General features: G+C 38.8%; 1 protein-coding gene across 32 annotated transcripts in view; it reads left to right on the plus strand.

Moving 5' to 3' along the window:
* LOC129576082 (probable serine/threonine-protein kinase DDB_G0282963) overlaps positions 1-15,776 on the plus strand; it is a 71,690-nt gene that overhangs the window by 25,965 nt on the left and 29,949 nt on the right. For all 32 annotated transcript variants that reach the window (XM_055460567.1, XM_055460574.1, XM_055460578.1 and 29 more), the window contains one exon: positions 12,474-12,535. In XM_055460567.1, the coding sequence (XP_055316542.1) occupies positions 12,474-12,535 (62 nt within the window). The remainder of the gene's footprint in view (positions 1-12,473; positions 12,536-15,776) is intronic.

Below are 15,776 nucleotides of genomic sequence, written 5' to 3' on the forward strand. Positions count from 1 at the left end.
ACAAGCACGTGAGAGCAGCACGTATGCACACGTAAATGTAATTAAAAAGCATTTCAATGCATAGATTCTGGCAATGGACATCGATCGACCATCGAACCGACCATTTAAAAGAGCAATTTGGCCATTTAAAATTACTCTTTTCCACATCTCTCTCACTCTCACTCTCTCTCTCTGTCTGTCCTTCACTCGTAGCTCAACATCACGGTAACTTCATCACCGACCCTCAGTACCAAGCACTCCACACAAATTTATAGCCAGTGTTTAAAAATTTAATCGATATTTCCATGTGAGCGTCAGAAAAACGAACATTATGAGAAAAGTTTGGAAAAGTGACGAAAAAAAAACGCAACCAACGAAAATGTTTAATATGAGTTTTATCTGCTTCATGAAACTGTAATTGGTTTTGCGAGTGCGAGCGACGTAGTTGTTCTTGTTGCCAATGTACGTTTTCGACGAACTTTTTTTCCAATTTCCGTCCGAAAGCACATTGTCTTGTTCCATGCCCCGATGTGTGCTGCTATGTCAAATGTGTCGGTTACGCTTTTTTCACGTCAGCATATATTTCTTTTTTCGTTCGTTTTGGATCCTTGTTCCTCTTGTAGACAAGAAAGAATAACACGAAAAAAAGACACGCACTGTCTCTTTAAACTTTGTGCTGGCCATGTTTGATTCAAGGTACTCAGTTCTTGCGAACGGATTCACCGAATTGTTTGTGTCCTATACTGTAAGAATAGTCTATTACGACTTTTCAGCAGTCAATGTCACGACGTAGAACTAAGTCCTATAATGGTATTATTATTACTGAGCAACTCACTCCCCGAATATATATGGAAGCCTCAATGCTAATATACTTTTCTTTGTGAATTCGTCGCCTTGCGAATTATACGGAGAGGCAGAATGAAAAATTCAGAATGCCATTTAGCGTGTGTTTAAGCGCGACAGCTAGCTGTTACGTTCATTCTAACAAGAAAGACAAACGAAGCGACAGCACACCGATACACGTGTGCCATCTTTGATTCGTGTCGCCTTTTCTCTCATTTTATTTCTCTACGTCGTCGCCGTCGTTGTCACCGTCGTCGTTATTGTTGTTATTCGTTTTGGCTACCATTTTCCGCTCGTACAATCGTACGCTTTGCATACAAACAAGTTGATTAGTTTCCAGCCGTTGTCGTCATCGTTGTTGTTACTTCTGCCTGTACCTCGGTATCTCTCTCGTTGTTTATGATATCTCTTTTAATTTATCCACATGAAAATTCAAAAGATAGAGATAGGCTTTGATGGACACTTACTTATACACAGTCCGATTTCAAACCATCATCCGTTTTAATTAACTCGAACCTATTTTGAATGAGCGCACACCGCACACATCACAAACAGACTACAGCGGCCGCACGCGGATAAATTAAAGTGTCACATTGTTTCAGAGTAAAAACATGGCCACTTTTTGTCTCTTCTGCTTCAAATGTTTACATTTTAATAAAGAGTTTGAGTTTCATTCTCATTGATGTCGATGGGAGTGAGTGAGTGACTAAAAGATAGAGAGTGATAGTGATAGAGAGAGAGAGAGAGAGAGAGAGAGCAAGAGCGATCGAGAATCGAGCAATGATGAAGGATTTTGAAGTGCATTTCCTATTCATTTATGCATATGTTGTGTGTGCGTTGCGCTTTGTCGCCCGGATCATTAGGTTATTCAATTTTTGAATGACTTATCATTATTGCTGGAAAACCGTTTACCAAACAGAATTGAAAAAAGAAAAAAAAATCGAAATACGAAAATTGAGAATGGAAGAACGAGAGAAGGAGGAACAGCCAGCACAAAGAAGGAAAAAACAAAAACAGAACAAAAAAATAATTATCGAGTAGACAACGAGAGAGAGAAAAAAAAACGGTGGATTCATTCACCCAGGAAATTGAAGTGAATCAAAGAATTCACGAATTCATTAGCCAAAAACCACTGGAATGTGCTTATTTCGAAAGGCAAACGAAAAAAAAAAACACATCGCCGTCAAACATTCCTATAAATAGATTGAAAGCAATCGTTTAATAAATTTAGCATTTGGTGTGCGCGCTCCGCGTCGTGTTCGTATTGAATGCGCGATGAAAGGTGAAGGCGTGTATATTTAGCCCATTTTTTCGGATCATTTAAATTGCATTGCCTTTTTGCCCCATGAGAACAACATAGATCCGACCGAAAGAGAGAGAGAGAGAGAGAGAGAGAGAGAGAGAGAGAGAGAGAGAGCTTGCTTGTTTACAAAAAAATAATGTTCAAACATCCAGCCATTCGTCCTAAAACGCGAGCTCAAACTCGCGTGCGCGCACCCACCAAACACGAAAAAGGAAAAAAGCAAAAGGTAGCGAAAAAACGAAAATGTAAACACACACCGAGAGAGAAATACTAAAGGAAAAAGAATCCAAAACCGAATGACCGAAAATAAACATGTTACGGTACAAAAATAGCTGCATCACGCTCGAGCTGACAGTGAGTGAAGCTCGCGGTTTGTTGTCATCGTCTTCGTCGTCGTCATTGCAATCGAAAAGATACATGCGTTTTTTAATGCTTTTAATTTTTTGATGTTGATAGAGAACTGTTTTATAGCTGCTCCATTTGTGCATATGCCGAAGAGATCATAGTGAACGGTTGGCGCGAGCAAGCAAGCGCGCACAACGACTGAATTAACCGTATTTCCCACACATTCGGTCGCTTGGTCTGATTGTTGACGGTGTTAAAAAGCACGATTGAACACACGAACTCTATCGCACACGATACAGTCTATCGTCGGTATAACGTCGAACAGATGACGACCGTCGACCAAAAACATAAATACCTAATAATAAAATTTATGAAAGAGAATGAAAATAGACATATCAACAAACACGAAATGAACCACACACACACACAACAAGAACAAGAACACAAATAATGTCGATAACATTTTGTTGTAGTTTATGATGTTGTGCAGAGGACATTGAATAGAAGCCGGTCGATGGGTTTTTTTTTCTTTCTTTTCATGTTAATTACCTATTCAGCCTTCTTCGTCTAATAAAACCGATGAAAGATACTCATTTCAATATTTTTGGAATTTCTCTCTTGAGATCGTCTTCTAATCGAGAATTCGCCGTTGGTTTCATTTCCTTCGCCTCGTTGAACGAGGCTCGTTTATATAAACTAGTTTATTAGTAGCAAATAAGCCAATGAACTTACAATCTCTTCATCATTTTTTATGTTAAATTAAAATTTTCGAAGGAAAAAATGGTTTTTTGATCTTTTGGAAGGGAAAAAAAATAGTTTCTTGGTTATTAACCGCTCTCAATTCTTTTGCCATACGGACTAAGCTTTTTCGTTTCATTTCAAAATATGCTATCGGTCGTTGTCTTCCAAAACATTTCCGGTTTTGGCCACTGAATAACCAATTTTTTTCTATTAAATCGACAAAATTGATTGGCTTTGATCGATAAAAAGTCGATTCCATCAACCAAAAAATCAATTCTTCCAACATAAAGTGGATTTTTTCGACGATGAGTTTTTTTGAGAACACATTTCAGCAGCATGTGTTGAACTGTTATGATTACCATGTCAATTTTGGCCGTAAATAGTTGATATTACGATAAAAACACCCAGATCGATTAAGCCGATTTCACAATAACAAAAAAAAATCCACTAACATGACACTTTCACGCCAAACGATCGACACACTTGATTGTAGTGCTCGAGCAAGCGAGCGAGCGCACATTATGATTTTTTGTTCGGTTTAATAATGTTTTCGTCATGCAATGGATTTATGCTCGTTTTAGTGCTGGTCTTTGTTCGGATTTTCAGTTTTCTATTGCGATCTGTTTGGAAGGCGCGTGCCGAAAGAGAAGAGAGATTATTGTCGTTCGGATCAACGAGCGAAAATTAATGGGATTGAAAATTGGAATCAGATTTTATAGTCCGCCTCCATGGAGACATTTTAAGAGGTGAGAATGAGATTGGCAAATCACGCGCAGTTTAATAGCCCATCTTGCCCACTCCAATTCAAAATCCAATTTCCATCGCCGAAAATTGACACGGTCATTATCATAATGAGCAGAAATTGATTTGTCGCTTCGATTTGGGCATCGGGTTTTTGCGATTTCGATCTGTGTATATGTTGGATAGAAGCTGGTCGGTTGTTGTCAATCGGTGGAAGTTGTTTAAAAGGTAAGCCGTTTTTCTCGCGGTCCAAATTGAGAGAGAATGAAAAGAGACAAGAGAAAGAAACAAAGAAGGCAAGATAGAGAGATAGAGAGATACAGAAAGAAAGAGAAAAAGAGAGCGTGCAGGGAAAGAGAGAATCCGGGAATATTTAGGTCCAAGCGAATTAAGAAATGTTGCTTAAAAGTGGAATGCGCACTGATGCCAAGCCAAATTTGGCCATCCACACGATTAATCTTATTACAAGCGATTCGATTAAATGGTAAAATCAACCCAACGCGCATATGTTTGCTGCTAAAGAGCTTTTCCATTTCCGTTCTGCGCCGTTTTTTTTTTCTTTCTTTTCAAAAGAGAATAAAGCATAATAAAAACAAGTCACACCTAATCCAAAACTTAAAATGCCATACGCGTGCGTCTGATTGAATTATGTATAGAATTTATGAAATGGCAAATGCCATTCATCATCGTTATGAATGAGGTGAAATCAATTTTTCATTTTAACGCCGTATACACTTTTCCCTGTTTTTCAATTTGATTGACGGAAATTTATTTGGTTAGCCAACAATTGTAATTGGACCGTTGGGGAAGGCTTTATAAACGTACTATCTAATTCGCTGGCTTTGCAGCTCACAATGCCATCGATGTACACCGATGATAATCACTAATCATAATGATCGAAATGGTTTGTGTCATAATTTCAAATGGATTTTATACGTCGGCCACAAATTAGATTTCGATTATTGACTTGAGCCCCACGGTGATTACCGCATCATGTGCTCCAAAGCTTCGTATGCTACGCAGTGTTTTGGACATTGGCCGAGTTTCAGTTGTTATGCGTCAGGTCACTCAGAAGGGATTAACTTACGCAATTGGAACACGGTTGTTGTTTGTCAATTTCGACCGTTGCCGTCATTTTCAGCAGCCCATTTTTTTATTTTCATTTTTATCTCATTTTCATTGGCCCATCATAATTTTTTGTTCAACATCAATCGACTACATGTTTTGTTCGCATTTTCATTTTTTCACACTTTCCAAAATTTACGCCGATTATTCGATTATTCTTTTTATCCGCAGCATATTTTCGTAAATCCACTTCATTTGTCGTTTGTTTGTTTTTTTCGGTCGAAAACAAAATGTTATTACCACTTTATGTGCACCTGTTTGATGGATTTTTCATTTTGATGATTTACTGTCAACAGACAAACGAGATCGTGTTTCGAATCAAATATGCGAATTTGCGCGGAATTGTCGCGTTTCGGCCCAATATGGATGTGTGTTGAGTTGTTGCGCAACGCGACAAAAACGGCAATGGAACAAAAGAATTAATGCGAAACGTTTGAGTTTGTTGCTTTTTTGCCTTTCTTTCCTTCTGCCGTTCTCTGTGATACTATATTTTCTTTCATGACGCTGTTGACAGATAAAAACAATGAATGAGTCGCGAGTACGAGATTGCAACGACCATTGGCCAATTCATGTTTCTGCTTTATTCTTCGCTCTCGCTCTTCCTCACGAGCTCGTTCAAGCTGTTTAAATCGTCCGCACGTCGTTACATTTTGTCATTTTGGAATTGGTCTTGAAACGAGTTTCATCCGATTTAATTTTTTTTTTAAATGGTCAAAGCGAATGGAGAATAAATGAGGCGAGCGAGTGCGCGAGTAAGCAAGCGAGTGATAGACCCACCGAGTGACTGAGTGAATGAGTGTGAGAAAGAGAGAAAGCCAAAGAAAAGAGTCTCACCTGGTTCTCCAGTGGCAGAAAAGAAAACCGAGCGGTAGTTGATTTTTGCCTTAAATATCTCAATGGATAGCATTAGTTGGTTATTACTTAAGCTGTGTGAATCCAACAACGTCATGCGAATGCTCACACTTTTTTTTTCACACACACACACAAAACACTCAACGGACGACGAATGACTGGCTTTTATGATTTATTAAGCGACAAATGATCGCGCATATTTGAACAACGCATTTGTTTCGAAACGGGTCCCGTTCATTCTGACAAAGCCAGGTTTGTATTCATCAACCAAGAAGAAATGATTTTATTCAATTGTGTGATACAATTTTCGTGATGATGCTCGATTCTATGCTGGATTTTGAACGGGAACAATTGCGTTCTAATTCGTTTCGGCTTTTTCTACCATTTTTTAAAAAAAATTTCACAAAAATGCATTGAAATCAATTTTAATTCACTGGATTTGGTTCGTGTACTTTTTAATTCCTTGTAATTTTTCCGCGACTTTTCCGCTTAAATTGCGATTTTTGTTCTGCTGTGAGAGAGATGATTCCCACAGTGTGTGTAAGATGATTTGCAAATTTCAAAACGGAACATAAATGCCAATGATACTGCAATTTATATGCGAATCGCGTGTGGGTTGAGATTAAAAAGAAGTTTTTCGCGAAGCCCCGTTCGTTGGCAACTTCCAAGCATACACAAATATGGTGCCATGCACACGAAACAAATGATGGGATGCTACGTGTGTCTCCATTTCATGCGCTAATGTGATTTTTATGCTTTCAACGTGATTTAGCTGATGGTACCCCATTTTTGGAAACTTGATTAGCATGCACACACGAGCCAAAAAAAAAACCGTATCTCGCAAATCCCTCTCTCGTGTGCGCCTCTTTCTTGTCGAGCCGCACTCTTTGTTCTCTGCATCAACTAAAGAAATATCGGCCTATGTGATGCTGTGTGCATTGATGTTGCGCATAAGAAACGGGGCTCCAAAGTGTTCATTGTTCGTATTTAGTAAGATAAAATTCAAGCGTTCATGTTCAATTGGCATAGTAGCAGTTTATTTGTCGCATAAATGGAATCCATTTGTTGGGATTCGGATTAAAATGACATAAAATACCGCTTGCTGCTTGCTGCAACACCAAAAGAAAGAGCATCCATTCCGAACAATAAGCTTTCCGATTGTATGTTGTGTCTTAAGACGGAAAAGCAGCCAAGTTCGAAGCAAACAAAACAGTCAAGACAAATTATACGCATTCACATAAAATTCAATTTTCCGTTTTCGCTCTGGCGTGAGACGCGCTCGCGCCTCCTGCATTTCCATTAGCATTTTAATTAATTTGCTCAATTTTCGAGAGCAATAAGTAGCAATGATGAACGGGCGCACATTTTCATCTTTTTAACCGTATCATTCACACACTTTTTTCCACAACCGATTCCATTTGCGTTGAAATGAAATTCAATCCGAGCACATATTTTTTGGCAGCGACAGACACACCGAAATATTACCGAAAATGCGATAAAATTCAAAATGATTTAATTGAAATTCGTTTCACTCTTTTTTCGCTCTTCAATTTTGCCATTTGGACAAATGGCAGTCACGTTGATAAGAATTGAGTTTCTTTCACAGAAACATCGTTCAAATTGAGTGATTATTCGACGAATGGATTGAGCGACACATGAGACGTGCATCTCATAAACTGGGGAAAAAAGATCAATTATATGGATTATTTTCGTTGAATGCGCTCATGCCGAAACTATTCAAAATGAGACAGACTCTCGAGATGAACGAATTCAAATGAGCCCATAATTCAATTAGATTTATCTCGACTCCTTTTCAATCGATTCGCTTATTTAATTGAAAAATCCAAATCTAAACGAAAAGTCTCGCGACGACACAATTTCATGGAATTTAATTTATTTCATTTCCGAATGGGAGCATTGCTGAAAAATAATTCCAAAACAGTCAATGAATGCTGAAAAAAAAACACCGGGATCAATATGTGTTTGTCGTGATGAAGATGACTGCTTTTGCTGGTGCTGATATTGTCGTTGCTACTGAAAAAGCCGCTCTACGAGAATGATTGAATGGTCGTTAGCACTAATTAAGCGATAACAAGGCACATTTAACGTGCATTAACCACCGTTTAGGCATTTTAGCCAAAGGAAGACCATGAGATAAATGCCGGGGCTTTAAAGGCACGATGTGTGTGTGCAAAGTGAAATGTTTGGTCGTTCATCAAAAGACGAGAGAGCGAACGAACGAACGAAGTAAACATGGTTTACAACCATATTGCTCATTGCACGCATTATGGTTTGGGCCAGCCATAAGCCACATATATACAGCGCTCAAACAAAGCGGATAGGATAGATGACCAGGTAATGAGCTGAAAACGCAAATGCAATTGTTTGGGCTTGAGTAAATGTGTGTGTGTGTGTGTGCTTTGTATACGAAAGCAGTGTAGTGTTTCAATAGATTGGCTTGTTGTTGCCATTCGACGTCATAATCATAATCATCCATGCATTGACATGGGCTTTGTGTCAGCCTCCTCACACGGAAACCGGTACTGCGGTGGTGAGGAGAGAAGTATACGTGTGTGTGTGCACATCGCATTATGGCTTTGACGGGAAAAACGCGCCCGTTCGGCGAAATTCATTGAAAATTTGCGGCAGAGTTGTTGCTAAATCGACTCCATTCACCGGTAATTGAAGTTCATGCATCATAATTGATAGCAATTTTCGATGAAGAAAACACAGAAACACTCATCAACGTTTTACAAATTGTTTTCGGCATTTTTGCGTTCAAGTGAAGCCGCAAATAAAGCCTCGACACAATCTAATGCACATTATGTGCATATGGTTGGAGTTGAGAGTCAACAAGAGACAGAGACACAGAAAGAGAGAGGAAAAGAAGAGAAAAAGAGAGAGTACGACGGAGCGATGGAAATCGAGTTGAAAGAGAGAGAGACAAAGATAAACGTAAAATCACACAGTATGTCTCACTGCGAAGGCAAAGAGTGACGATACAAAACAGTGTCTCGTACGATGGTGCACACGGTCAATCATTTTACCATGCAACTACATGCACTATTCATATATTCTGCTGTTTTATGTCACTCTCATTTCGCAAAAGCATCGATGAAAATTGAAAATAAAACTGAACGATAGTAAAAAATCAATCATACACTTCAAAGTGCTAGCCATCGATTGATAAATCGGTGTAGACGGCGCGCCGCGTTTCATTGATTGATGCGATAGAGTTGCCAATATTTTTGCAATCATATCCCGAGAGCACACATAGAACCGGCAAAGTGAGGAAAAGAATTAATGTGCATGTTCGGCGAACGGGTGATGTGGAGGCCTTACATTTCGTAATAGTTAAGCCTATGGTGCGTTGGCTGTTTGTTCGCTTGCTCATAGCTCAATTTAGTTTTGTGGGCTCGTTCGTATTGACACCTTAAGTGCTGTTGCCATCTCGTAACATAGAGAAACCACAAAAGTTTACTCCGCAGCATTGTGCACGATTTACGTTTCTTCCTCATTGTTTACATCGTCTCGCAAACAAAATGCAACACATTGCGCCATCGATTTCTGAGAAGAAGGGAAAAAGAGCGAACAAGTGAGTGAATGAGTAAGCTTGTAGGAGAGTAAGAAGTAAAAGCGAGCAAGAATGAACGAGCAAGAGCGAAAGAACTACGAGATTATTACATAAAATATTGTTTGTATGGAATTCAATCGATCTTCATTGAATCATAACGGAATGGCAGAGTCGAGTCTTCTCATTTCGCATCGTTGCTATCGCAATATTAAAACATATTTTTCGATTCTATTCAAGTTTATCGAAGCATCAGCATTCTCGATTCGAGAGCTCAATGTGATTGCTCTTTCTCTCCATATCGCTTAGAATTTCTCTGGTTGAGCTTCAATTCAAGTGAATCGCCAAGTTTACCAAAGGATTTTCATATATTGATTTTTTTTCTGCGCCTGCTGCTGCTGCTTTCATTGTTGGTGGTGCTTGTCTACTGTCATTTGAATTTTGTTATTGTTCTTTGGCCAGATTACGTTTTAATCGTGACTTAATTCATGACAGCTCTTGACAGCATCAAACAGCGATTAATAAAATCGGAATATAAAAATCTCATTATTCACCGTAAACACAGCTAGTCACTTGATCGCTTGCGTTTTTTGTTTCTCTTTCCAATTTAGAAAAAAATGGATTTGTGTCAACGCAGATACACACAAACACAGCTCTAGTACTTTCGATTTTGTTTGTTCAACAACGTGTGGCTGGTCATTGACCAAACGAACGAACGATATTGTGCTATTTGTTGTTGAAATCGTGTTTGTATCCCTGAATCGAGCTCCGCTGTAACATGATATTTGTAAATTATATTCAAGAGCAAGAGAAACAGTACACAATTAAGCGGCTATGAAAATGAATACAAGATGCAACAAGGGGCCGACAACATGGTGAAAAATTCAATACAAGCGACGGAATTTTCAGAGATTCGTTTTCAATGATTTTTTTTCGGAAAATGCGTGTTCCATGGACAATAGTCCAAAATGCTATACTCGAACACACTCAATCCACTTGAAAGAAATCGATTTTTTCATTGATTCAACTTGACTATATAAAGAGAGTCTTGAACGACTTTAGTCTTATACTTCCTCAGAGCATTGAAACGTTACTATCATATGAATTCTATGCATTTATTAATCTTGTTCTAGTGCTTGTTACACGAAGATATGATTATAGACTCGTTGCGATTATATTTCATTGTGGTTTGCTTTTCGAACCATTTGTAGGGGATATTCACCATTTTCTATACTTCCAAACAGTTTCGTTTCGTTCATTTTACCCTCTGTGCACATCAAAATCGGTTATCGCGATGGTGAAAAGTCGTATGAAGAACGCCAACCGCAGCACCCTCGCTTCATGAATGAACCGGCCGAAATCCATTACATCAAATGATTGTATGAACACCGATTCGCTTCGGTTTCTATCCACCTCGTCCCTTCTCTTTCTATTTTATTCTCTTCGTATCCCGGTCTCTGGCTTTCTTTTCCTCTCGGTTTTGCTCCCCGTTTGGTCCTTCTCTCCTCTTCCCTTGCTTCGCCGTAGGCACCAAACTTCCATTTCTCTCTCTCTCTTCCTCAAAAGCACATTCGCAACGTAAATGACGAATGCAAATTCAAAATCCACCATAAAAGATTTAAACCATCCATTTTGCCAACACTGTTGCAAGCTGAATCCAACGGTAGTTCCATATGGAAAGTGATAATAATCAACTCCATAGGCCGTCGTTTTATTTGTTTGTCGTTGATTATTGTTACGCGTGCATTGATTCTAAACAGTGTCACAACGAGGATTACGGTGAACTTAGATGGATTCATTTTCGCGGATTCAAACCAAATCCATTCCGAAAAGAAAAAATTCAATGGTGCAGAATAAATACTTCTCTGATTCAAATCAGCTGTGTGCATTACTTGAACACAATTGTTTGCCGCTGTTGTTTCTTTGTTCAACCAAAAAATGAAACTTTCCATTTTCGAGCAGCCACCCTCAAATCACTTGAATGTGATGGGTGTGGGCGCACGAACTTCGTTTCACTTTACATGGGCGCTCGCAACAACTGAAATTCAACACGATGACATTTCTATTGTGAAACTTTCGATGAATTCGATTTTTATTTTTCTTTGACGCGCTTTTTGTCTTTGTTTCGCCCATGAATTCGTTTTTCGTCTTCTTTGTTCGCTTCGGCAATGTCTTAATAATCAATGCAATTTAAATGGGCGAGAACTAATCAACAATGACAACAACAACAACAAAAAAAAACAATCGGCATCAAGTGACACTCCAGAAATGAAGAAGAAAGTTTATAAAGAGATGGCAACGAACAGAGAAGCCGTAATCAAATTGCTTGAATCATGATTATGCTCGGTGGGTGAATGGGAAAGGAGGACAAAAATGAAGCTAAATACGCATGAGAAGCCGAGTTCGATGAGCGTAGGAAGGTGCGTCTCTTTAGCGTTGCACATAATTATGCATGAGATAATTAGCTGCCCATCAATATCGTGTGGCCCATAACAAGCGCATATCACATGGCAAATCGAACTAATTGAATCGAATAAGATAGGCGGCCAATGGATTCACAATTCACTTTTGATATTTTCGTCACTCTGTCTCGTTTATCTCGTTCTATGACATCGAATTTGTGTAGCACGAAGTATCTTACTAAGACTAAGGCAGTCTTAGTCTCTTGATCAGTCTTTTCCTTTAGACGTTTTCTTATTCTTCTCATTCCTTTCGTACTATGCAATTGCAATTTTCCTTCTATTCTGATAAAATAAATTGATTGCTGCAGCGTCAATCAATTTCTCTTCGCGCCGCTCTTTTTCCGGCCGATTTTATGCGTTAAAACACTTAAAATAGTGTGTTCTGATCGATGCGTAGCGAATATCTAATCTATTCATATGGAATTTCAATTTCAATGACACCCATTTGCTTAATTTTTCTTTCATTTTCCTTTTATTCACTTTTTTCCTCTTGTTTTCTTTTCATTTGCAGAACACGAGCCCGCTATGGGAAGATTTTATGGCCAAAGCGAATAAGCTGCATGTGTGCTTACGGTAAGTAGCTTAATGGAATTTTATCGATTTCTCTTTATCACAAAACTTACACTCAATTAATGTAAATATTCAAATGATTGGCGGATCGGGTGTACGTGTGCGAGAGAGAGAGAGAGAGAGAGAGAGAGAGAGAGAGACCGCGAACGCGGCGAGCGTTTGTTAATTTCATTCAATTTGTCGGTTGTGCGTTGGCATTCAATTACGCGAGATCAGTAGCCACCTGGCTTCGATTGGAGTGAGACAAACGAGTTTAGGTTGGAAATGATATGGCTGCGCGCGGAGAGTGAAGTACTTTTTTGCAAAGCCATGGCTACCAATATATTTAATTGAAGAGAAGTATGTAAATGACACCTATGAGCTATGAATGAATAGAATGCTCGCCTTTCGATATTGCATAGCACACACCGCAGTTCGAATCCAATCGGATGGGAATGTAGAACAACATCGTTAAATCCATAACCATCACAGTTTGGAGTGTTTTTCATACCGCTATGAGACCATTGAAAATTGCGAGCGCGAGCTCGCGAGCAATCCATTATCAACACCCGTGCGCATCGCGCAATAAACACGAGCATCAAATATAGTTTTTCGATAGAAATATTTTGACGCTCACGCTCCAACTTCAGCTCGCCCGCTACATATTCTAAACCGGACATATATTTTTTTCTACATCGAACATGGTGTTTAATTAGTACTTGAACACATGAATGAACGAGCCGAACACACGACTCAAGAGCTCAAGAGCCAACGATTGCACCCAACGCAAAAAAAAACGACAGTCGAACCAAATGAAAATGTGCTGTCGTTATAAATTAAGCAATACACGAGATCAACATAAACCGTATAAATAGGTGTGTTGTTTTTTGGGCAATTTCCGACCGAATTTACTATTCACTTTTGTACGCATACACACGACGCAATGAAGCGCTGTTCATTCATTCATTCAATTCCATTTCAAGCCCATAAAAATATTTGTTAGCAATTCCAACGCTGTTTGTCGTTTGTTTGGGTATTAAATAGAGAGAATTGATTGCATGTTTGTAAATCGTAAATTTCCTTCCGAACGATACGAATTTTGGGCGGGGTGTGGGGCACCTCCTGATGCGAGCGCACAATTATGGATTGTCAACCAGAGTGTTTTGGGTTTTGCATAATTCGCAGCGTGTGCAAATCGTTTGCACAGCGAGAATATTGAAAATAACCGAAAATTTGATGAGCCAGCCAGCGCTCTGGGCTCTGGCGCGTATCATTTGATCTTTCTTTCATTCGCTCGCACAATTAAACGTTGAGATTGTGCGTTTGGCCAAACACATTAAGCAAACCGACCCGAAACAACAAAAAAACCATCTCAAAATCTCGGAAATGCGTACCAACGCACGAATGCCTGCACATTCAATTCAACAAGAATCAGTTTTCATTCGGAACTCAATTCGGAGAGAATTAATGTGATTATCGCATTTCACTTTCCGTTTCTTCTTATTCTTTTCATTCAGTAGTGCGAGTTGAGCGCTCGCGCGCGCCCGCGTACGCTCTTTGATGGATTCGAAATGCGTCGTCGCTTTCAAAAGCCAAAACCAAATAAATATTCAAAGTGCCACTCATCAAAAACCAAATGGCATCAATGTATTTTTAGTTGTTGACTTTTTGGATAAACAACAAACAAAACGAAGGAATATTAAATTGAAATGGAAAAAGAAAACCACAACAGAAGCGAGCAGTTTTGAGAACGGCAACGACGAACAAAAAAGCAACGATCAGAGCGAGAGAGAGAGAGATGGAACGAGAAATAATGGACGGGAAAAAGTGCTCGAGAACAAAAACCAAAACACTCGATGCATAATTATGAGTTTCAGTTGGTAAAAACGATTAGCTAAGCGGAAGTTGACCCAGTTCTCAGTTTCGCTTTTTTTCACTACTCAATATGCGCAAGTACCGACGAGTATTTTGGTCGGATTAGTATGATCGGTTGAGAGACGAACTATTATGTCACTTCCTTCGCCTCTTTTGATGAGCCACAGTTTTTTTTTCGTGTGTTTTGCGTACAAACATGTATCAAATGCGCGCGATTTTGTACATCATACGACACAACCTGGGCTATCCTCATTCATATGTTTTCTTTTCAAACTCAAATGGTCGCAAGCTCGAAAATTTTACGTTTAAATCGAGTTGTTGCGTGGAAAAGATCAAGAGAATATCGAAGTTTATATAAATAAATCAAATTTTTGTACAAAAAATATGACTTTTTGTATGGAAAAAACAAAATTTTCGACTGAAAAGCCCAATTTTCCTTTGAACAATCAAAAACGCTATTAGTTATCACTCATTCTTGCTCCAACTTCCACGAACAATCCCATTTAGTGCTAACTACAAATCAAATTTTTAAATCAAAACTTTGAATAGTTGCACATATTCTGAATTGCAGTTGTTCATTCGTTCATTTTGAATTGTTGTTCCGTTGTTGAATTCAATGCGAGTAGTTGAACTTATCATTTGGCTGCAATCTCAAAAGCATTCTGAACAATAGGGAAATCGGATCCGTTCATTTTCGTTGAAAAATTTATTTAATCCGTCATGTAATATCATGCGATCGTCGTCGTCAGCAGCAACAGCAGCAGTAGCGAAAAAAACAACGATTTACATGAGACTCACTTGAATTTTGATTCAAAATGCAAACGAATTGCGATTTGAATGGAACGAAAAAAGTCCAATACATGCACAACAGTTGAAAAAAAAGTAGAGTTGTGTATTCGATTACACTTAACCTTGAAATAGCAATGCAATACATAGTCACATGAATAACACACACACACAATGGCTCGAACGCAATGCGGCTCGTAACTTGTGCAATTGTTAGAGAAATTCCAATGTAGAATGAATCGCAGAAAATGAAGAGAAAAAAATTGAAATGAAAAAAACAAATAAGCGGATACTGATAATGATAATAAATGAAGCAAAGACTATGACCAAAGTCAGCCCCCGAGCAAAAGAGCAACTACGATTGTTTCATTAGTGTGACGCAAACAATAGGCTCGAAAGTTTCGGTTTGTGTGCGGTTTAACATGTTGGGCCTTGTCGGTTCAATCATTTTCACAGTGATTATTGGGCAAATGCACCGTTTTGTCTTCGTTGTTCCCGAAAAATCATATTTAAATGGGCTAGTCATTGTTGACAATTTCACTCTCTCTCTCGCTCTCTCTCGCTCTCTCTCTCTCTCTCTCTCTCTCTCTCTCTCTCTCTCTCT

Source organism: Sitodiplosis mosellana, unplaced genomic scaffold (assembly GCF_009176505.1).
Source record: "Sitodiplosis mosellana isolate CC-2019 unplaced genomic scaffold, AAFC_SMos_1.0 Smas_scaffold_6170, whole genome shotgun sequence".
NCBI classification, from domain to species: Eukaryota; Metazoa; Arthropoda; class Insecta; order Diptera; family Cecidomyiidae; genus Sitodiplosis; species Sitodiplosis mosellana.